At 44.1% G+C, this 23,337-nt stretch overlaps 1 protein-coding gene across 3 annotated transcripts in view; it reads left to right on the top strand.

Annotated features, from left to right (window-relative positions):
* TRIO (trio Rho guanine nucleotide exchange factor) overlaps positions 1-23,337 on the top strand; it is a 360,632-nt gene that overhangs the window by 316,624 nt on the left and 20,671 nt on the right. For all 3 annotated transcript variants that reach the window (XM_055308019.1, XM_055308020.1, XM_055308021.1), the window contains 12 exons: positions 1,232-1,524; positions 2,667-2,837; positions 5,524-5,619; positions 11,048-11,196; positions 12,405-12,471; positions 13,873-13,976; positions 16,213-16,282; positions 18,252-18,341; positions 19,099-19,191; positions 19,954-20,004; positions 20,236-20,313; positions 21,272-21,463. In XM_055308019.1, coding sequence (XP_055163994.1) covers positions 1,232-1,524; positions 2,667-2,837; positions 5,524-5,619; positions 11,048-11,196; positions 12,405-12,471; positions 13,873-13,976; positions 16,213-16,282; positions 18,252-18,341; positions 19,099-19,191; positions 19,954-20,004; positions 20,236-20,313; positions 21,272-21,463 — 1,454 coding nt within the window. The remainder of the gene's footprint in view (positions 1-1,231; positions 1,525-2,666; positions 2,838-5,523; positions 5,620-11,047; positions 11,197-12,404; positions 12,472-13,872; positions 13,977-16,212; positions 16,283-18,251; positions 18,342-19,098; positions 19,192-19,953; positions 20,005-20,235; positions 20,314-21,271; positions 21,464-23,337) is intronic.

The following is a 23,337-nucleotide window of genomic DNA, read 5'->3' as shown; positions in this document are numbered from 1 at the left end:
ACTAGACAGGGATCCACTGTCTCGTCCCAGTGTCTGGAGCATGAGTGGGAAACTGCTGTGGACTCTCTGGCACATAATCACAGGATTGGGAGGGATTAGTGCTCCAGCTTTGTAACTGCAGCCCAAATGTCTGCAGTGCCTCAGAGGTAAATAAAGTGAATACAGGTGTCTGTATAGTAGGATCTTCTCACAGGTGAATTTTAATATATTTTCAAGGCTTCAAAAGATTTGGGAAAATAACAAGCATAATCAGTGATCTTCTCCCTCATTCCATTTTTTAAAGCATAAAGCATTTACTCCATTCCACTGTGGTGACACCCTAAAGTCAAGTGTGCAGCAAAGGGCCAAGCAGTGTCCAAGGTCACCGATTTTCACTTTGTAAAGTAATGCCTCATAACTGCATGGATTTGGCTAGAGTCACTGTTTCCTAAGCTTTTTAATCTCTTCTTTTCTCGTGAAAAATCATTAATTTGGAGTTGACTATATTTTTGAGATCCAGTGAGTAAGAAGATTCATTAGGATATATTTTCTGTGAAGCATTTTGGTTACTTGAGGAAGGCTTCCCCTCACATTTCTTTTAAAAATGTGTTGTTTTTGTTCATTCCTGGTGATATTTACTTGGACGTAGAGTCCCTTCAGGCTAAGAGCAAAGACCTCCCCCACAGTGTAGACCCAGCGTCTGGCCACAGGCTGGGTCCTCCCAAACCAGCCAGCCCTTTCACAGCCACTGCCTATGCTCTGACACAGCATCCTGGATGGGCGTCACCTGCCCCAGGGCCCGACCGACTCCCACCCATGCTGACTGGGGTGCACACACACATGTTGGCCTACGGAGTTGTACCTGTATTCACAGGACTGGTTTTTAATTTCCTTTAAAATCTTTCATTGCTTTTGTCTATCAAGAAAATGGATGAAACATTTTAAAAATTCTGTCTTCTGACCCCTGGGGTATTTTAAGTGATGAGGACATTTTCTGTCTGTGTGGTAATGATACTTCATGGGGGGCGCCTCGGGAGGGAGAAGAGTCGTCCCTGGGAACAGTCCAGCCTGGCAAAGCTCTGAGGGGTGTGGGCCCAGGAGGCTGGGCCTTCCCTTTCAGCAGAGCCCCCACAGGTGGGCGAGCACAGCCCAGGCGCCCACCCGCCCTCCGTGCACCGCCAGGTGGCACCGGCAGGACATGGGGAGGATTTCTCTGTAGGCCAGTCAGCCCGCTGTCTGTCTCGTCATGCAGACTCGCTGTCCGTCTCCAGTAACGATGCCAGCCCGCCGGCGTCCGTGGCCTCCCTCCAGCCCCACCTGATGGGGGCCCAGAGCTCGCCAGGCCCCAAGCGCCCAGGGAACACTCTGCGCAAGTGGCTGACGAGCCCGGTGCGGCGGCTGAGCAGCGGGAAGGCGGACGGGCACGTGAAGAAGCTGGCGCACAAGCACAAGAAGAGCAGGGAGGTCCGCAAGAGCACCGACGCTGGCTCGCAGAAGGACTCGGACGACAGCGCGGCCACCCCGCAGGACGAGACTGTCGAGGAGGTGAGGGCCCGGCTGGGCTTGAGACGCTTAGCGCACCCTCCCGGGGCCGCCCGTTCTTCTGGGTCCGAGGGATGGTACGGCAAACCCCAGTTTTGTGTTTCCCAGACGTCCCTGGGGCTGGCTGCCCAGCGGTGACAAGCTGTACAGCCGCAGCCCCATGTGCGCACGGCCCAGACCGCATGGGTGGCCAGGGCCCAGAGGGACACGCAGCCTCCGCAGCTGCCTCCCCACCACTTACGTAGTCTGTCCTCAGGACCAGTCCCCGGGGAGGGCACTTCTCAGACCAACACGTGCTGGATTGTTTCCATGTCCTTTATGTGTAGCGGTCAGCCAGGAGTTCTCCCCTCTTGTTTGGGGTGGGGGCGCTCTCAGTGGTAAGACAGGGAACGGAATCCCTTCATAGCCCCAGGCTGGTCCTGTTGGGCTGGTGGTGTCAGTGAGGGACCCACAGAGTTTTTAACTAAGACCAGCCCCCTCGAAAAGAAAAAGACAGGATAAGATTTGTATTGTTTAATTTATTTTGCAGACCTGGGTTTTCTGCTGCTTTTTTCCTGGGCGTGCTTTGCCCTGGGTTTTCATTAGAGCATATGGTTTATGACATCCTCGTCTGTCTGTTTGCTACATCTGTGTCCTCTTAGTAGAAATAAAACTGACAATTTTTCTAAGAGTAAAAGCAGAGTAAAACTGATGAGACTAAATTCAGAGCCTCCCAATGCATTTAAAATTGTATTATTCTTTATGTCGTTATAATTCCAGTGAATTTATTTTAGGAAGGTACCAAAATGAAATGAAAGTAGACCAGAGGAACCGAATAGACAGGAGAATTATTGATGTATCAGAGCTTTGAACTGATCAGGGGGCGGGGGTGCAGTTGAAGATGAGACATGTTCAAAGCCTGACGGGTCATGTTAGCAGGTCTCTTAGGAGGACATGCACTGTGGCCCTTGTCATCCGAGGCGGCAACAAGGGAGCAGGTCGCAGTTACCATCAGGGGTGGAAAGAGCTTGCTCCTGGTTTTTGTCATCTCCATCTCCTCCTGTCCCAGCTATACTTTCCCAGGTAGCCGCTTAGGGTTCCTTCCTGTGATCTCACCTTGACCATGGAGCCTGGAATATAACAAGCAAACATTGGTTTGATTTCAGAGAGGCCGGAATGAAGGCCTGAGCAGCGGCACACTCTCGAAGTCGTCATCGTCGGGCATGCAAAGCTGTGGAGAGGAAGAAGGGGAGGAGGGGGCCGACGCTGTGCCTCTCCCCCCGCCCATGGCCATCCAGCAGCACAGCCTCCTCCAGCCGGATTCACAGGACGACAAGGTGAGGGGCCTGGGCCACTGCACCCCAGCCTCACGGCAGCAGCTGATGGCTCTGGGGCTGTGAGCAGGCACCTGGAAAATGTGCTGCCTGTTTTCACCCCAAAAGTATGAATAACAAAGTCAGTTCAGACCAGGCAGTAGGCCAACATGTGTAGTTTCTCATACATGTACACTTGTGTAAATACGTTCAGTGCATTTTTAATAATGCTTCAGTAACTGCTACTTTTAAAGTAATTTTATTTTCTGTTTACTGTACCACCCGGGGTCCCTGAGAGAGGAGTCCGAGAATCACACACAGTCTTGGTGATTGCACCCTTGCATAGACATTGGGCCACCTTGCTCTCTGCTGGATGTTTTGGCACATGGCGCTGTTTTCAGATGGGACGTCCCTCTGTTCATCCTGCCTGACATTATTATTTAGGATCAACTAGGGTGTGATCAGCTTGGGTTTTTGTGTTTAGTTTTACCTAATCTCTAAAACTATTTTGTGCATCCCAGTTGTAGAGCCCTCAACTGTTGTAAGAAACGTGCTAACTGGCTTGCACATCCTCTTACCGTCTGGCCCAGTGTACTCCTCAAAACTGGCAGGTGTTGAAAACCGTGCTATGAAGTCATAACTAGAGGGTTTTTTTGTTTGTTTGTTTGTTTCTGGCAGTAACTAAGCTTTCTGAATAAAAGATGTTTTCATCATTTTTGCCCATTCTTCCTCTTTTTCTTTCCCTGAGCCCGTCCTCGGTGCTCAGGATTACCTGTGCATTTGCTGGACTATCTGTGTTTCATGGTCTGGACTCTGCCCCGGCCCAGTGACTGGCAGCTGGGAGGCCGAGGCAAACCACGCACTACTCTTAACATGGGCAGCCACATCCTGCCTCCTGGGAAGCTGCCCCTTGCCCCTTTGTGGCACCGAGGGCAGTCAGGGCATTGCAGGGCTCGGCTTGCCTGAAGGACGTGGCTTGGCTTGGACTCTGGAGTTTGGGGGCATCTGAGGTGCAGGCCACGTGCTGTGGGAGCTGAGATGCGGGAACAGAGGACCTCACCCCCCGCGCAGAGCAGACTTGCCAAGAAATGGGCATGTGTTGTTTCTCAGACAGTTTCTTTTTTTTTTTTTAATAAAGTATTTTTTTAAATTTTTATTTATTTATGATAGTCACACAGAATGAGAGAGAGAGGCAGAGACATAGGCAGAGGGAGAAGCAGGCTCCATGCACCGGGAGCCTGACGTGGGATTCGATCCTGGGTCTCCAGGATCGCGCCCTGGGCCAAAGGCAGGCGCTAAACCGCTGCGCCCCCCAGGGATCCCTCTCAGACAGTTTCTAAACTGTTTTGTGGCATTCCAAGCTGTACCTTCCTTGAAAGCAGAAAATTGAAGCTTCTTAAATCTGGATAATTAGGCAGAGTGAGGTACTGGGCCTGGTTGACTTATTCCCCCAGTAAGAGTATTTTTCTCCATTTAAGGAGTAGATTGCGCTCTGTACTTTGGTGTGTTGAAATCATTTATTGGTTATCGTGTTACCTCATTGGGTATTATCAGTAGCAGTTCTTCATTTATAAAAAAATCTGTAGTGATATTCCCAGAGAGTATATTATCTTGTGACTAATATTTTGTTTTGTTCTGTTTTCTCTTTTTGTAAACTTTCACTGCAGCATTATGTTGATTTATGTTCTGTGTCTGTTTTGGCTCAGTTTCCTTACCTCTCCATTTGAATTTTTTACTTTGTTTTCTTCACCCCATACTCCAGATTTCATTAGACCAAACCAACATTGGTTTTGCAAATCACATACATGGATCCACACGTGTAAAAGCCTTGTTGTGAATGTATAAATCTGTATCTGTCTACTGTGAGAAATGCATCGTTAGGACAGCTAGCTGTGTGTCGCATGCATCTCTGCTGTCCCTAATATGACGCAAGGTTCATATTATGCCCCTCTTCTAGTTTCCAGTTAATTGATGGCACAAGTAATCTGCAAACACTGTTTGCTAATTACTGAAACTTGAATTCAGCAGCCCTTCCCTTAAATGCCTTTCCTGTCAACCCCTGTACACCCTGATTCTAGCCGTAAATGGCATCTCATAGCTTGTGAGGCCACAGATCTCCTGTACTCTGCACTAATCATTGGGGAAGTGGATGGCACAGAAAATGGTGAGCTTGTCCCCCCTCTTCCCTGTCTGGTCAGTGCACCCCCGGTTCCTTTCCTTTTCTTTCTAGTTTCTTTCTTTTAACCTCATAAACACTGGAGAGCCATTTTTAGTATCCTGTTTTGTTTACTGATTATTTAGGGATTCATGCCTTAGATCCTAAGCCTTTTGTTCTCCCATTGATCAGATTCTGTACTTTCTCTCCTTAGCCACTAGCCTAACCGGCAGTTGCAAAAGTTACAGTTAGCATCTTCCCGTGCCCAGTCACCTCTCTGAAAAACATGATTATGTTACATGACTGAGGATTAAATACAGACTTTGTCTGCTTTCTACATGTACCCCAGACAGGTTTTATTTAGTAATTCATGTCAGAATATTGTAAATTTAAAAGGATGACTTTAAATAAATGCAAACAAATACAAACTTGTGGTCTTCTTGTCTGGAATTACTTTGAAAAAGAGATTGAGCTTGCAGGAGAATGTGTGGTCTGTCCAATGACTAACATGAGGCCTTCCTCTCCCCCTTATCTCTCTCTCCACTGCTTCCACAGGCGTCTTCTCGGCTATTAGTTCGCCCCACCAGCTCTGAAACGCCAAGCGCAGCCGAGCTCGTGAGTGCAATTGAAGAACTCGTGAAAAGCAAGATGGTAAGGCTTCGCAGAGAAAGTCTTGATGTTCGGGAGCCGCCCCGAGGGCTGCTTACAGATGGATGTGCTCTAGTCTGCAGAATGTGCTTGTGGCAGGTGACACAGGTGGAGTCCCCGAGACCACCTGCACTGCTGACCAGCTGCACATTTGAGGGTACCCAGCATCACCCCTCAGGCTCACATGTGCCTGAAGGACCACAGAACTCAGAAAAGGCATTACACCCCTAGTTGTGGTTTATGCTGTGAAAGGACAGATGAAAATCAGCCAGGGAAGAGGTGCATGGGACAGGGCACAGGAGGGTTCCAGGTCCACGCTTCCAGTTGTCCTCTCCCAGGACGTGTAGTCATGCAGAGCACTGACTTCTGCTGACAATGATGTGTGACACCACAGTGCAGCACATATATAGAGTCTGGCCAACCAGGGACGCTAACCTGAGCCTGGTATTCAGAGTTTTTATTTGAGCTCAGGCACATACACAAGATTGACCGCTGGCATGGTTCCCCCGCCCTTGTTTCTGGCCCCTCCAGAAATCAAGATAGCACGTGGCCCAGAGGGTATCCCCCTGCCCCCGCCCCAGGAGTCTCACTGTTGGCATAGACCATCTCTCTTAGCCCACAGCCCTTGGGTAAAAAGACATTCCTATAAGGCAGAGCATCCCAGGGGATTAGAGGTACCTTCCAAGGTTAATCAGTCCCCTGCACTTATACCAAATTTAGGACAAGCACCGTCATAGCAAGTGTGGTCATGCGGCCAGTAGCACACAAACATAGGTTGATAGTTCCTTTTGCTGTCTCTGAGATCTTTCATTTGGATTCACAATGTTTAAGACAGAAGAGCTTGCATTGTTATATAAGGGCTGTATTTTCTTAGTGACCTCTGTATTTCCATTTGGTCAGCATGGATTCATTTAAATAAAGCCCCAAAATCAGAATATTGATTTGAAGTTAGATAGGTGTGCATTGCTTCTAACTGATTCAAATCAATTAATTTCCGTGTTTCTTCAGTTTTCCTAACTATGAGATGTAACAACCATTAATGGTAACAACCTTTACATCGGTATACTCTACAACTCCATAAAGTTGCTTAACATCTTTGATAAGTCACCCTTCTGAAAATAAAGTCCCCCACCCTCTCTCACCAGTCCTTCTTCCATAAGTAACCACTCTGATCAGTTTGGTATGCTTGCCTCCAGACGTTTTCTCTGGAGAGGGAGAGGGTGCTGGTGCATGCTCTGTTTTTCAAAATGGATTCATTCGGTTTTTAAGATTCTAAGACTTAATAGGAGCTTCTCACATCAGTATATAAGGTTTACCTCATTCTTTGTAATAGCTGCACAATATCGCATTGCATGGATGCAGTGATTTACTGAGGGCTTACTCGAAACCAAACCAGGCACTATTCTAAGCATATATGCTAACTTATTTGGAGCCCAATGAGGTAAATGCACATTACCATCATTTTATTTTTACAGGTGACAGAAATGAAGCCATAGAGTATAAAAAGTTAACCAGCCAGTAAGGAGCAGAGACTTGAGTATACTATACAATTTATTTAAACAAATTCCTAATAATAATATATATGTGCATGTGTGTATATAAAGTTGTTTTCAGTTTTGCACTATTGTAAACCTACCTGTAGGGTGAATTGCCAGCACTGGAGTTGCCAGGTCAAAGAGCATACTTATTAAAGTTGGACACTTACCTTCCTTCCAGTGGGTATTAACTGGGCAACATTATATCATTCCATTTTTTCTACCCCTGGACAGGTTCTAATCAATTATCTGATCCTTTTTTTTTAATCGTCTGATCCTTCTAACTATCAGAGACTGCAAGAGAAACTGACAGCCTGCCTATGAGTAGTATTGATGCTGAGTGCACCAGACAGACTGGCATTGACCACATTTGCTATGAAACTAATGAAACTATGATTGACTCAGTCACATGGGAATTGCATCAGGAAAAATTTAGACTGTTTCACTCTGCCATAACTGGAATTTCTTCCCAGATAGACATGTTCTGGAAGTGACACGATGGGCTTGGAATTTAGACAGGAAGGTTGCTAGTACTTGGTAGAAAACCTAAGAACTTGATTCCAGTGGTGGAGAGTTTGGGATCCTTTCAGTTTGAACTGAGCTAGACCACATCCTGGCAGTCTCCTTGAGACAACTAGATTGATGGTCTAAATAAAGGGTTCTTAAATTGTACCCTGTGAGCTTTCAAACATCCTTAAACATTTTTTTTTATCCTTAAACATTTTTAAAGCAATTATTTATATTCCTCAATTGTATGATCATTAAATCATTCTTGTCTAATAATTGAAATAGTTTTCCCAAGCAAGGTTATGAGGTGCTCTTAGCATCGTGGAAAAAGCATAGGTTTCAGAGTCAGATAGACACATATTCAAACTCTGCTGCTTAGGCTCAGGCTCAGCCTCTCCAAAGCTCTTTTTCAGCCATAAACTCAGTTTCCATGCTGTTTGCTTAGCTCCCAATGAGGTTCTTTACATGTGGGTAGTCCCTAATGCCTGTCTTCAGTGTTGGAGGACCACATTCTATTCACGATGGACCCATCACATCTTCATTCTCTGCAGAATATAATCTAGATTCTGCTTTTTCTGGCTCAAGAGAAACATTGCTCCGTGTTGATTTCCTGTCACTAATCCTCTGATGTACGAGAACTGCTTTTCGTCAGTGAAAACTCTGAATCATTTTAATATCCTTTCACCTGTCCTTGACATGTGATCCTGAGTTACTCTGCACGTTTGTCGTGTGCTATATATCCCTGGTCACCCACATTCATTTTCTTGTAGGTGACCTCTTGGGCTAGGGCCTTCATGATAGAATTCAAACTCCGGACATAGTTGTACTTCAGAAGCCACGTACTAACTTACTGGCCTGGGAAGAAGTTGGTCAGCTGTTACGTAGTATGATACTCAGGGAACTGAATCTCCTCACCCTAAAACCTGCAGAGTCCATGTGAAAAATACAGCCACCCCAGAAACTCTTTCCTGGGGTTCACTCCTTCCCCTTACCTCCACATCCCAGTCCAACCAGTATGGGAAACATAATGAATCTTTCCCAGCACTGGTAGTAGGGCAGTAGCAGCCCACAGCCACAGGGACCATTTAAACTTTCATTGGGATTTTCCCTTGGAGATGTGAGAAAATAAAAATAAATGAAATACACATTTACCTCAAGATACTAGAAAAACAACAGAAATTGATGAATTGGGAAACAGAAAAACAATAATAAAATGAAAAATGTGTACTTTGACGAAGTAATAAACATCAGGTAACCTCAAGGAAATAGGAAGCACAAATTCACAAGGAATTATATTGGAGAGGCAAACTAAGGAAATTAAAATAATCATAACACCTTTTGTTGAGCCCTTTGAAAGTAAATTGGAGAGCCTGGATGAAATGAGCAGTTTCCTAAGAAAATATAATTTACCAAAAACTAACCGTAGAAGAGATATATTATCTGTGCATGCCTATCCTCATCCAAGGAATAGAAAGTTGACAAAAACCTGCCCACAGAACACCACCAAACCCAGAGAGCTTCACAAGTAATTCACCCGAATCTATGAGGTCCCAGGAATTCGGTTCCGTGTGACCTTGTCCGGTAGAAGGCTTTCCACACTCGCACCGCCTGCACCCTCTGCAGCTGCCTGGCTGGATCCGTGCCTCGCACGTCTGCCCTGTGTGGTGTGAACAGCCATCCCACCAGCCGAAGACCAGGGCTTCACTCAAACCAGTGAAATCTACTGCCTGGCCTCTCACTGTTCTGTGTGAAGGGAACATCTGCAGACGTCCTCTTTATTTTTTTTCTTCTTTTTCACCACTGAAATGGACAGAACTGACTCTAATGAACATCAGCTGTTTCCTTGCAAATCGAGACAGCAGACAGTGCAGAGTAGTCCCCTCCTTCAGACCCCGTCTCCCATCGCAGAGCTCCCTGATCAGCGAGCACAAACGCAAGCCCTGTGGCTTCCTGCAAAGTGCTTGCTTCCAGTAAAGGTCAATAGTTATTTATTTCAAAGTAAGGGTGCTATTTTCTCATCAAACCCCGTTCCCTGACTCTTTTCTCACAGATAAGTGCAGCAGTTGGTATACTTCCACAGCTCCCTGGGTTTGGTGAACAGAAGTACATGCACAGGCTTTGTGTCCTCAGAGCTGTCAGCATTGATCTGTTTCTCTTAAGGGGCAAAACTGGACAAGCATTAGAAGTTTTGATTTGATGGGAAATATTAAGTGTTCCTACAGATTGTATTGACCTTTTTGTTTGAAGGTAAGTTAAACACATTTTCCCAGTTCGGTAGATAAATACTTCTGGATCACCTCCATATATCCAGCTGGGTGTTTTGGAAATTTTTTTTTTTAAGATTTTTATTTATTTATTTGAGACATAGAGATGAAGAGAGAGAGGCAGAGACACAGGCAGAGGGAGAAGCAGGCCCCATGCAGGAGCCTGATGTGGGACTCGATCCCCGGTCTCCAGGATCAGGTCCTGGGCTGAAGGCGGCACTAAACCACTGAGCCACCTGGGCTGCCCTGGAAATTTTGAAGGAGCTATCACCCACACCTCTTGGAGCTTCGGGAATTCAGGTTAAGAAACACAGTTAATATGTACCAACTAGAAAGTAATCAGCACAAATCCTTGGCAAATTAGTCCAGGGACAGAAGTCGATATTCAACCCAGATGCTTTGAACACCTGCAGGGCTTCATTCAAGGTTCTACAAGGACCACAACACTGGAAACAGTCATTCATGGACCCTGAAATCCAGTGGGAGAGAGAGAGGTCAGGATACGCCACTGGGGCAGCAGGACAGCTGCTTCCTATGGAAGAGAGGAAGGACGTCACAAGTATCCAGATATAGAGGCCCATTCAGCTGGACAGGCTGTGTGCACGGAAAGACGAGTCAGGGCTTCATGGATAATCAAGAAACAGTCTCCATGCCAAAATGTCTGTGTAGCCCACCAGCAAGGGACAGTGATGTGCCTGGGGTAGGCCGGCTTGAGGGAGGAGGTACCACATGCTTCTGGAATGGTCCTGCTGTCATTTGGCAGTACTATAACTGAAAAATAGCTACATGTGGCACACCCGATACATCCAGAAATGGGTGCAGTGCTGGAATGTAAAGAAGCCAGTTACTTCTAATTATGTGGTAACCAGAAATAGAATATATTAATGCATATAAATTCATTGTCCTTTTTGTTCTAACTTAGCTCTTTTATCCAGCTTCTCTTGCTCATTATTTGTGTAAATAGTGGGAGTTTGATACGAAATACCATGTAATCTCACAAACATAAATCTTTGGATTTTATAGTCAGGGCTCTGTCTTTTGGGACTTCATGACATTTTGTAATCCTAATCCAGCCTCTTGGACTGGAAGGGGGGGAACATGACTGGTGGTCTGGTTTTCTTTCAGGCCTTGGAGGACCGTCCCAGCTCACTCCTTGTTGACCAGGGAGACAGCAGCAGCCCCTCCTTCAACCCTTCAGACAACTCCCTCCTGTCCTCCTCCTCGCCCATTGATGAGATGGAAGAAAGGAAATCCAGCTCTTTAAAGAGACGGCAGTAAGAGATGTCAGATGTCTATGTCAGTGTTGGTCAGCTTTGCTCCTGTCTCTGTCACCTTCACAAATGTAACTGGGACGTATCTGTGGATCCATGCAACGCGGAGGTCCGGGTCACTCCTGGAGTACTTGTCTGTGTGTGTGAGAATCTCTCAGAGCCTCATAAGGTGCAGGAAGCCATAGCTGCAGGGTTTTCTTTTTTAAGAGTTTGGAAAACATTATATTATTGATGTTTTTTAATAAGCTCAGCGCCCAACGTGGGGCTGAAACAACCCCAAGATCAAGAGTTGCCTGCTGCCCTGAACCAGCCACATGCCCCCTCATAGCTGCAGTTTTTGTTATTTGTATGTTATACTTTATCTATATCTATAAATAAAAAATGATACAAGAGTATCTTCTGTCCCTTCCAGTGAGAAATCCTTGTGCTTTCTGTTGTATACATACTTGTGAAGGAAAGAAAGCAACATAAAATCAAATACAGGCCCAAAAACATGAATATTTTTTGAATATATCTTAGTGGTAGTGTTTCTCAGTTCCAGTAAAGCCACTTAAAGTAAAAAAGAGAGTCCTGAAAAATATTACAGGTTTATACTTGCCTTTGGAGAAGAGGAAATGCTGCATGAGGACAGCGACTCGGTTTTATTGCTTACTGTCTCCCAGCACTCTGGACCCTAGAGTGGTGGCAGGCTCACAGGAGATGCCCCGTCGGTGCTGGTTGATGGAACGGATGAACAGACCTATTCAGGCCAGCTGAGGTGGTTTGCTCTTCTGATCAGCTAATTATATTATGAGAGAGGCCTTGCAAACAGTTATGAGCCTTCAGAAACACTTTTGGATGAGTGATCAGACCAAAAGCTTTAAATATCTGAGTTAAAATTTCTTCTTCTATATCCAGTGAAGCTTAAATTATGTAATCATTTAAAAAAAAAAACTTGGTTCCTTTAATGTCGTGCCTTTATAGCAAAGTTCTGTCTAAGCTGCTCTTGATTGTCCATATGTAATCAGAGTCCACAGCTCTTGTGGGTTACCTACATGAACCTGTAAGGGATTTGGGACACCCAGGAGTTGGGAGTCCCAACTGTGCAAGTTTGATATAATACAATACAGTCCCAGTGGGAATCTGACCTGACAATAGCAAAGTGCTAAAGTATTCTTTTAGAAAATGAAGAGAGTTTGGATTGTAAACACTCGTTTTTCTCTCTCTTTCAGCTATGTTTTGCAAGAACTAGTGGAGACAGAACGTGACTATGTGCGAGACCTCGGCTATGTAGTTGAGGTATGTTTTCAGAGATTTAATAACCTATCAGCCCGAAGAGTTGTCAAGGGAGTATCATGTTTTACAGTTTAACACTGATGCCTTCTCAAAAGCTTTAAAAAATTTTTGACACCTCTCCCTACCACCACCAAAAGAAAAGAAAACTAAGTTTCAGAAAATAAAATTTAGCCAAGTATCTTCATCCATGTTCACTTTTAAATGCTTTTCCACATAGTGTATCTTTAACATAATCACTTTTTTTTACAATTACATTTTTAAATTATTATATCCAACCATTGTATTTATTACATGAGAATCTTGCCTTTGTTTGTTTACACACGTTGGATATCATCACGGAAATGAGAACATCATTGGTTGAAAAAGTCAGTATAGCCAGCTATGGCTTCAGTCCCAACCTGAATCCTGCTGAGTGCAGACTCTGTCTGTGGCTACAGCAGACCATTGGTTTATATTTTTCACAGAGCAGGTACATCACCATTTCATGGTCTGGAAGTCGTTACACGCAGTGTAGCCAAAACAGAACCACTGCGTTTCATACTGCACCAGGGGCCATCTCCACGCGTGTCCCTGGCATTAAACTTCAGGGCATGATCATATTTATAAACTCAACTCATCAAAAAGTTATTTTCATAGTATATGGTTTTACCACTTATCCTTTTGGCATCACAGATTTATCTAGGCCAATACTTGTGGGGCATTCGTTCCCCTAAAAGTAACAGCTTTTACAGCTAATTGTGTAACAAATGATTTCTCGTGCTTGATGCGTCTGCGATTTAAGTAATTTGGTTTTTTGTTTTGTTTTTTTCTTTTGTATATTTTTTTTATCGGAATTCAATTTGCCAGCATATACTATAACACCCAGTGCCAATTTAAGTAATTTGAATTACTTGAGAGATAAATGTACATGCTGAATCCTACTCAACTTCAGTAGAAATCATAAATGACATTTTAGCAACATATTTAATCAACTATTGATAAAAAATCAATTTATGAAAAGAATATTCTTAAATTCTTATTTAGGAAATTATGTAAATAATCCAAAAACAAAAAGGAAATTTGTTTATATTATGCTAGGAACAGAGAAAATATAATTTTAGCCAAATATTTAATGCTTACAAAAGCTGATAAGATGATTTGTCTTATGAAACCCGTTACATTTGAATGTCTTTGGGTCTGTGATGCTGCACAGTTCAGGGAGAGAAAATCACAGCAGTGTGTGTATGTCAGTACATTTCAAGTGCCAGGGCAAGACAATTCTCATACAGGGTTATTTGTTTTTAAATAAACAATGGGTTATGAGGCAGTGCCTATATGTGTTCTTTATGACTGTTAATGCATATATCATTATTCAATCCAGATATGTTCAGTGAAGCAAACTTATTTTTAAATATTCAATTATAGGGCTACATGGCTCTTATGAAAGAAGATGGTGTTCCTGATGACATGAAAGGAAAGGACAAAATTGTATTTGGCAACATCCATCAGATTTATGACTGGCACAGAGAGTACGTACAATACATGTGCTTAATGGTGTACACAGCATTATCACTCGCTAAACTGCATCATGTCAGGCAAATGGTAAAGGATATGCAGTGGTTCATCTCCTTTTATTACCTCTGTAGTGTCCTGGAAGTAGCCACTAAGGAAGTATTGAGGGGGCGCCCAGGTGACACAGTCGGTTAAGTGTACAACTCTTGATCCCAGCTCAGGTCATGATCTCAGGGTCATGGGATCAAGCCCCATGTTGGGCTCTGCATTCAGTGGGGGTGGGGGGAGGCTCTGCTCAAGATTCTCTCTCGCCCCCTGCCCCCCTCACCCCACTCATGTGCTCTCCCTAAAATAAATAAATCTTTAGAGAAAAGAGGTAAATTTTGATACGCCAAGGAGTTTTGTGGTAGCATATCATGGCAGAGGGAAAAGTCCCTTCTGCCTGCTGGTGCATCCAGGAAGCCCCCATGGAGGTGGCAGGCCTGACTGCCTGGGTTCAGACCCAGTCCTGGCCTTGATCCCCTTGCTTCCCTCCCCTATCTCTCCATTGTCCATCTACACAACATGAGTCAGAGTCTTAGCCACCCACCTCATGTGGTTTTAGTGAAGAGAGACTGAGTTGATTCATCCAAAGCACTTAGAACATCGTCTATGTAGAGTAAGCCTCAATAAATGTTTCTAATTAGAATTGCAGCCACCTCTTGAGTAAATACAAATTACTATTACAGAGTTTTGAAGATACTGTTTTTTCTAACAATTTTAGTGGAGAAAGTAGCCATGACTACACATGAAAATCAAATTTGATCCCAGCACCTTGTCACACCCATCCTAACCAGAGGAGATCCACGTCACTGGTGCTGGTGCTACAGCACATCTGCCCCTTCAGGTTGCATTACTCCTAATTGTAAAAATCCATAATCATCTGCGGATTGATTAATGCCAGCCATTGATAGCATTGTGGAGTGTTCAGCTGCACTGTTCTGCTGCCCTGATCTGGATGGGCCGCCTGCTTTCCTGTCTTTATGTGCATCACTGTCCCTTGGCCAAGAGCGTGCTCCTATCACCTTCAAAGCCCAGGTCAAATGATCACTCCCCATTAGACCTCGTCACTCCAATCAGATGTGCTCCCTCCTCGCAGATAGCATACGTAAACATGGTTTTGAAACTATAAAATACTGTGCAGATATACGGTAGGGTTTTCATGGTGTGCACATCAGGTAGTGTTTTTTTATTATTTCTAAATTTATCCGTCCTGATAGAACATAAAACTCTTGAACCCAGGTACAGGGTCATCACATTCTTATCCTCCTTAATGTCTAATTCAGTTGGACTCGTAGATAAATGAGTAGTCAACTTCAGACACAGCATAACTGATAGTTCTATTACCTGTAGGCTTCCCAAGAATCTACAGTGAACCTAGTTTTAGAAAGGGGTATTTGGTGCTGCTGTATAGTCCTGCCACCCCTGAGTCTGCTGGTGATGCCGTAGTGGGAAAGAGAAAACACAGTGCTCCTCGGATGGCCAGACAGAGAAGGTGTGCCTGGGGGTGGGGCCCGCCACAGTGTGTGCAGAGCTGTAATAAAACCCCAAGTGCTAGAAAATTCAACATAGCATTAATGGATATGCTGGTTTGTGAGTTAACAAAATACCAGACATAGAGATCAGCATAGGTAAGTGATAGCTAAGGCAGGCATGCATCTTTGAGCCCGCAGCCCTTGTGTTGCTGTGGTTATACCCGATTTCTGTCTCAATGGGAGCTGATATGCATAACCTAGAGGTTACCTTGGATAATAGTTGGGAAAATGTTATAAAAATAGCACAGGTAACATATTCAGTATTTTATATCAATTATTATCCAATTTGAGGCTCTTAAAAATTATCATAAAGTATACATGAAACTCAAGTTTCCAGAAATAAAAATGATCAATCTTATTGAAACTTTTCTTTTTTTTTTCTGTATTCAGCCATGATATGTTTGTTATTGCTTTCATCCCTAAGAAAGATGAGACAAAAAGTGTTAATTGCCGGAGAGAAGGAAAGGTTGCAGCCATTCAAGGGCTGGTCTCATCCACCTTGTCTTTTTCACCTGTGTATCTCTCTTGGTCCCTGTCCTAACAAAATGTTTTCTGTGCACATCGTATTTGTTAATTATATACTTGACACTTTCCAATTGCTCATGTCACAACAGATTATTTTTACTAAAATCAGAAGGCCAAATTGGAAATAGCTCTAATATTTCTCTTCTCATTTCAGCTTTTTTTTAGGAGAGTTGGAGAAGTGCCTTGAAGATCCAGAAAAACTAGGATCCCTTTTTGTTAAACACGTCAGTACAATAACCTTATTTATATTCTGTTCTGATATTGTCATGTTTAGTGACTAGTCTTTCAGATTAAAGGAGAACTCACTGGTAGTTTACAAAAGCACTTGTGTTATGAATCAAACCAAACCATGCAGTCAGCGAATTGGAATTAAACCCCACTCTTGCACATGAATGATTGCTTTCCTGGTCACCTAGCCCCAGCCAGCTGTCGAGCTCAGCGCAGTACAGAGTGGTCAGAAGGAGACCAGAGGCAGATTTGAAGCAGGAACATTTGGAAATATCTGTGGGCAAACAAATGTTTAGTGAAAATGGTGATGTGTACCTCAGCATGCGATAGGTTTAACATAGTAGCCAAATACATGTGTATATCTGAAATAAATGTGTTAACATTAAAGGTTTTTTTTTTTAGGAAAAATTTCCATATTTTTAAAAGACTAGTGATGAGAGTTCTTATATTTTTGCAAATCTCTTTAATGTCTGCCTTAATAGAAGACAGATGGATTTTTATATCTGCTTCTGCATTCATTCTACTGTGGAATGTTGCTTTGGTTAAAATATATTTTTTAAAAAAATTTGCATCCTCTTACAGATATAGAGTTGGCAAGGATCAAGTATTTTAATACTCTTTTCAGATAATTATGGGTAGTTTTCTGAGATACCACACCAAAATTCAACCACATGATAATATCTTAAAAGTTAGCTGCCACATGGAGTCTGGAAAACCCTTAGTGGACTTCTAAGCCTTGCTGTTTCACTAGAAGCATTGAAGTGCTTCTCAGCTCCAGAGTTTCACCCATGCACCAGCTGTGAAATTGTGCATTGGTCAGTTGAAAATACTGGTTCACCAATTTAGATCTTCCAGATATGGAGGCATTTTGTTATACAGTGTCAAAAAGTCAGATTTGTTAATATCTTTAGACCAGTCTTTAGGTATTGTCAAGTTCACAGTGACAGATAACATGTTTTCCAAAATTCTAATCTTTGCCTTGAAACTCAGAGTTTCATAATTGTTAACAGTTGTTGCCAGTTTACCTTGAAACGACAGACATTGTTCAGATTCAAGAAGATGTCTGTCAGATACCCAAGTATAAGTAATTACAACTTGTGTCTATCCTTCTTTCAAGTAAAAACAGTGGTCTGCAACAACCAGCAGTTGGTTTAGCCCACAGCTCAGCCTCACGAGTGCTTCTGCTCGAAACAAAGATCATATGCAACAGAAGTGTTAGGAGGACCTCTGTTTTTGTCACAAGAATATTAAAAAAGATGTATACTCCTGGTTGAATATTAGTAAGATGGATTTTTATTACTACATCCAGGACATTCTGAGGTGAAGCTGGCAAGTCTTCTGCAGGTGTGCAGGGGTGAATATTTGCCCAGGTGCCAGCTATTTTTCACATCTTTGAGATGGTAGCACAAAGAAAGGGGCAAATTAGATCTTAGTATTAGTTTGAAAATAGTTTTGACCCACTGGATCAAAGGCCATGGGGACCCCCTCAGGGGTGTGCACACCACACTTTGAGGATCAACAGGATTAAGAGGTGGCTCACTGTGTACTCCTTCCCCTACCTTCAGCATTTGAGCTTAAAGAGCTTTTTCTTCCCTACTAAAAGCAGCTGGGCTTCCTAGACCACTGGGACATTTGCAGGGATGGCAGTAATTCTCCGTTTAATTTGAAGAACCATGTCCTCTCACTACCCCTGGTTTTGGCCGGGTGGAGTGAGGGGTTTGAAAGACCTGAGGGGGTGAGGAGGAAGGACTGCTTTTGGAGCTACAGAGCAGCATTCTGACCTAGTCATGCATCTGGAATGTGCTCCCACAGGCCTAAACCACAGTTTTGTTCTAAGAAAATTTCCTTTATGAATGTGCTGAAATGTGCATGTGCTCTTATATTGTTTAACTAGAAGCATTGTTTCACTAAAAGCATTCATTTTACTTCTGATTGTTTTAATCTGTTTGCCTTTTTTGTTCCTAGGAAAGAAGGTTGCACATGTACATAGTTTATTGTCAAAATAAACCAAAGTCTGAGCACATTGTCTCAGAATACATTGATACCTTTTTTGAGGTAAGACCCAAAATAGAAACAAAGTATTTCTGAATCTTTTGTTACAGTCCATGTCCAAAAATTAAAATAATATGTTTCCCAGGAACTAAGCAATCCTTTCCTATAAATCAGAGAAATGAGTATGAATTCAATCTATGATTGTGTATCCCTTAACTTTCAGAAGACTGGAGTCATTGTTAAAATAAGGGCTTTTTATTCAAACAGTTTTGAACTCAAGGTTCTTTACAGATTCAGAACAACTCATGATCTAAACTCTCAGCCTAAAAATAAAGCATGTGTTTAGATGAATAAAAGAAAGCAATTGAATGAGTCTTTAAACAAGCAAAAAAAAAAAAAAAAAAAAGGCTATTTTGAAAACTGCCCCAAAGGGTTGAAGAGGCCATTCTGAGAAATTGGGGATCCCTGGCTGGTTATTGTGCAGCAAGGCCTCTCTCCTCACCCCCACACCTTTCCTGCCAGGTAGTTAGCTTTTCTTTTTTTTTTTTTTTCTTAAAGATTTTATTTATTCATGATAGACAGAGAGAGAGAGGCAGAGACACAGGCAGAGGGAGAAGCAGGCTCCATGCAAGGAGCCTGACATGGGACTCGATCCCAGGACTCCAGGATCACACCCTGGGCTAAAGGCAGGTGCTGAACCACTGAGCCACACGGGGATCCCCATAGTTAGCCATTCTGACAGTTACAGGAAGGAAGCAGTGGTCCTTTGAAAGACCGCACCTAGGATCTTTTTTTTTTTTTTCCTCCTTTAAACCCATAGGACTTAAAGCAGCGTCTGGGCCACAGGTTGCAGCTCACAGATCTGTTGATCAAACCAGTGCAGCGGATTATGAAGTACCAGCTGCTCCTGAAGGTGAGGCCGTGGTGGGTGCACTCTGGCTTTGGGGGTTCAGTGGGAAGACCCAACAGAGGAGGGGAAGGATGGGTTGGGCAGGTGACTGGACTCTTTCCTTTAAAAAAATCAAAAACAGTCTTCTCACTGCTAATTTTAAATATTTCAGAGTAAATTTCTTAAAACCTAATAAGGCATCTTACACAGTTCCCTTGATTTTTTTCATTTGCATCAAGTTCTGAATCAAAATGTCACTTGAGGTGAGCTTTTTGCCCCACCACAGATCTTTGAAAGCTAATGATTTTTCCTCGGCTCTGTTGACCTTGCAAGTTTTCTCATCTTCCTAGGGCCCTGGGTAAAATTAAAATTTCAGTCCCTGCCTGTTGCTTTATGTTGGCCCTGCTGATAGAGCTTAGAAGCCCTCAATTGGTTTAAATTCCAAAGCACAATTAAAGGCAAAGCCACACAGTTTTCCATGATGAAAGTGAATGTAGATATATAGAGAGATTGCTTCAGTTATAAAATTAAAAAGCTGAGTATGCACAGAGACCAGAGCTGTCTTGGAGTCAAAGAGGAGCCAATACCTGCTTAGATTTGGTAACGTTGCTCTGCTACAGCTCAAAATCCTCATAAGGGTATATTTTTATCATGTTACTGGGAGAAAGCAATGAGAACATGCAGCTAAGATGCTTGGCCTGGTGCCTGACACATCAAGAATGAACAATAAGGTTAGCGGCTGTTGTGATCATCACCCTTACCGTGTCCTCTCAATGCTCCTTGCAGGACTTCCTCAAGTATTCCAAAAAAGCTAGCCTGGATACATCAGAATTAGAGGTACATCCCCCCACTGGACTTGCCCTGTTCTCCCCTGGCCCCTCACTTAAACCCCCTGTGTCTCCAGCATGTCCTGAGCAGCCTGCCCCCTGGAGGAGCCTGTCCCTGGGAAGGGTCTCTCCTTCCTGGATGTGCCCTCTGCTTCCTGGGGGGCAGGAAGGAGGGAACCGGACTTCGGGGTGAAGCTGAGGGGGAGCTGACCGCTGGCTCTGCTTTCTCTCCCACCCGCAGAGAGCTGTGGAAGTCATGTGCATAGTCCCCAAGCGGTGCAACGACATGATGAACGTGGGGCGGCTGCAAGGATTTGATGTAAATGCGGCTGCTCTTTACACTTGCTCCTCTGGCTTCTATCATTTCATTTGGTCTTAGATTATTTATCTCCACATGTAGAAAGTTGATCCCTTTTGCCTGTTTTTCTGTCTCCTCTCACTGTACTTGAACCTGATTGATACTTTCAACTTTGTTTGGTGCATTTGATTTGCTCTTTGAGGACCTTCCTCTGCTCTCAGCCCAGCGCCTGATGGCTGAAGCAGGCAGGACTCTGCTTTGTCTTGTGGGCCCTCTGCTGCTGCAATGGCAGTTTCCTTCCCTGGCAGGTGGTGGAAAGCAAGGGGCCTCGCCCATCTCCATCATCCCTGGGAGCCCGGCTGCAGGCACACTGTGTTCATTATTAGTCTAACAAACTTTTCTGTGAGTTGCCAGGCTCTTCATACTACACATTGCATCTTAGCATCTTAGTATACGTGCTGCTGAAGCGAGCACGACCTCTTAGCGTCTTAAAGATACTCAGAATATTTCCAAATTCAACTACCGAGTAACGAAAGGGGACAAAGTTTTGCTTTTCTTGCCTTCTGTTTTTCTAGAGAATTAGGATGTAAAGTTCTGGTGCTGTGGTTCGCAAGAAAGCACGTACAGACTCTCCTGGAGGGTTCCTGAGGACACAAGCCCCTGTGAATTTCCAGTGGGTCCTGCCAGGGTGCCCATGCTGCTGGGCCCCAGGAGCCGCACCCGGAGAACCTGTTCCGGTGTGAGCTGTCCACTTTCAACCCACTTTGTCTTTGATTGTAGCCAAGGCCAGAGTTTGGCGAGAATGTCATCTAGATGATTATTCCATTCAAAGCTAAGAACTTATTACAAACAAATTTTTAAGCTCTGTAAATTAATAGAAGAAAAACACATTTTATGGGAACAAAAAAGAAAACAGAACTTCAGATATCTTGACTTAGAATGAAATGTTCTCTCCTTTTCCTTTGCCCCTCCTTTTTAGGGTAAAATTGTTGCCCAGGGCAAGCTACTCTTGCAGGACACATTCTTGGTCACAGACCAGGACTCGGGACTTCTGCCTCGCTGTAAAGAGAGGCGAGTTTTCCTCTTTGAGCAAATCGTCATTTTCAGTGAACCACTTGATAAAAAAAAGGGCTTCTCGATGCCAGGATTCCTGTTTAAGAACAGTATCAAGGTAATGTACCCATCATGCTCATAAACTGTTTCCTTTTCGGTGATGACGTGTCCTGACCCTTTGTTTATGAAATATTTTAAAAAGGTCCTAAGACATCTTAGAACTTTTAAAAGTTCACTCCATCCCTCTACTCTCGGCATCCTGAAATGGCTGAGGTCTTGCACACATCTCTGCGGGACCATAGCCATCCTGACTGTGATGAGAAGACTGTCATGGCTAGATGTCGTATGCCACCTTCCCTAGGAAACACGTACAGCTGAGGTTGACAGACACAGATTTGGAGCATCATTCTGAGACCAGAGCAGAAAGCTTCCCCTGTATCTTATTCTTCTCCCCAATCTCTGAGGCCGTGCTGAGTGCTCAGTGCTAGGTTTGGGCCGTGGAGGCACGCAAGGCAGGCAGTCCATGCCCTGGAAGAGCTTGTTCTCTGATAGAAGAGAAACAAGTAAACAGACAAAATAATTGCCAATGGCCTCAGTCTTGTAACTGGGACAAACCAAGAGCCAGATAGAAAAAAAGCAGAGGCGGAGCTGGAGGTCTTAGCAGATGGGCCCTGGGAGAGGCAGCCTGCCCCCCCACTCTCCACCTCTGCTCATCCCACCTCTGCAGCTGTGCAGGCCCTGAGCTCAGAAGGGAGATGTGCTTCCCTGTGTTAGGGCCCCTACCCTGGGCTGCTAGGCTCCTGTCAGGGACAAGGGACCCTCTGAGCCCTAAGGTCTCAGCACACAGGTGGGACACCACACCCTCCCGCTCCCCATCAGCCTTCCGTTGGCCACCCACAGCAGCCTTCCTGCCTCCTCCTGCTCTGGCCTGGGGGAGGCTCTTCAGCCCAGCAGGACCTCAGGAGGTGTCTAAGCTGGGCTACATGAAGCTTCGGGCCTCTCCTGTCTTCCACCATTCTCCAGCCCTCCTGCTCAAGCCGGTGGAGACCCCCCCCCCAGTTGTCACTGTGCACCCACCACCTGCTATCCAGAGGTATCTTACCTGTTCTTCCAGAAGTCTCCTGACAGACTTATCCACTACATTCCAGTAGCGTAGAAATTCTCTCTGTTCTTTCACATATCCTGCTTCTGTAAAAATGAGATCTCGTGTGTAACTTTTTAACACAATAATAGTCAAGGTTTTTAAACAGTGTCATTTTATTCCTGGAGCAGGGAAGTAAGGGATATACAACACTGGCTGATCATAAGGAGTTCAAAATTGGCTAATTCCCAGGCCCATGTTTCTAGTTAATATTCAAGTTATTAGTTCAATTCCTGGTAATCCCCTTGTCCTGGAGTTTAAAAAGTCATTGAAAAGTTTCATTTACATTGCCCCTGACCAAGAGGAATGAATGTGCTTTAATTGTTTTTTGTTATAGTAAAATACACATAAATTAACTATCTTGACTATTTTTCTGTGTAGAGCTCAGCAGCATTAAGTACATGCACATTGTCATGCAGCCATCACCACCCATCCACCTAGGACTCTCCTTATCTTGCAGAACCAAAATTCTATGCTCTTGAAACAACCACTCCGCATCCCCCACCCACCCCACCTTACCCCACCCACCTCCACCCCCCGCCAGCCCCCGGCACCCACCATTCCACTGTCTGGCTCGGTGAGTATGACCGCTCAGGGTACTTCCTTCATCTACATGAAATCATGACAGTATCTGTCTTCTTGTGACTGGCTTGTTTCACTTAGCATGATATCCTCATGGTCATTCTGTGTTGTGGCGTATGTCAGCCTGTCCTTCCTTTTTAAGGCTGAGGAATATTCCATTTACTCATTCCACAGACCACATTTTGTTTATCCATCCATCAAAACCAATGACCAGTGGACACTTGGGTTGCTTTCACTTTTGGATCATTGTGAATAATGCTTTCATTTTT

This window comes from Nyctereutes procyonoides, unplaced genomic scaffold (assembly GCF_905146905.1).
Source record: "Nyctereutes procyonoides isolate TBG_1078 unplaced genomic scaffold, NYPRO_anot_genome, whole genome shotgun sequence".
Lineage (NCBI taxonomy): Eukaryota > Metazoa > Chordata > Mammalia > Carnivora > Canidae > Nyctereutes > Nyctereutes procyonoides.
Note: the sequence above shows the minus strand (reverse complement) of the source record. Positions and strands in the feature narration are given on the sequence as shown.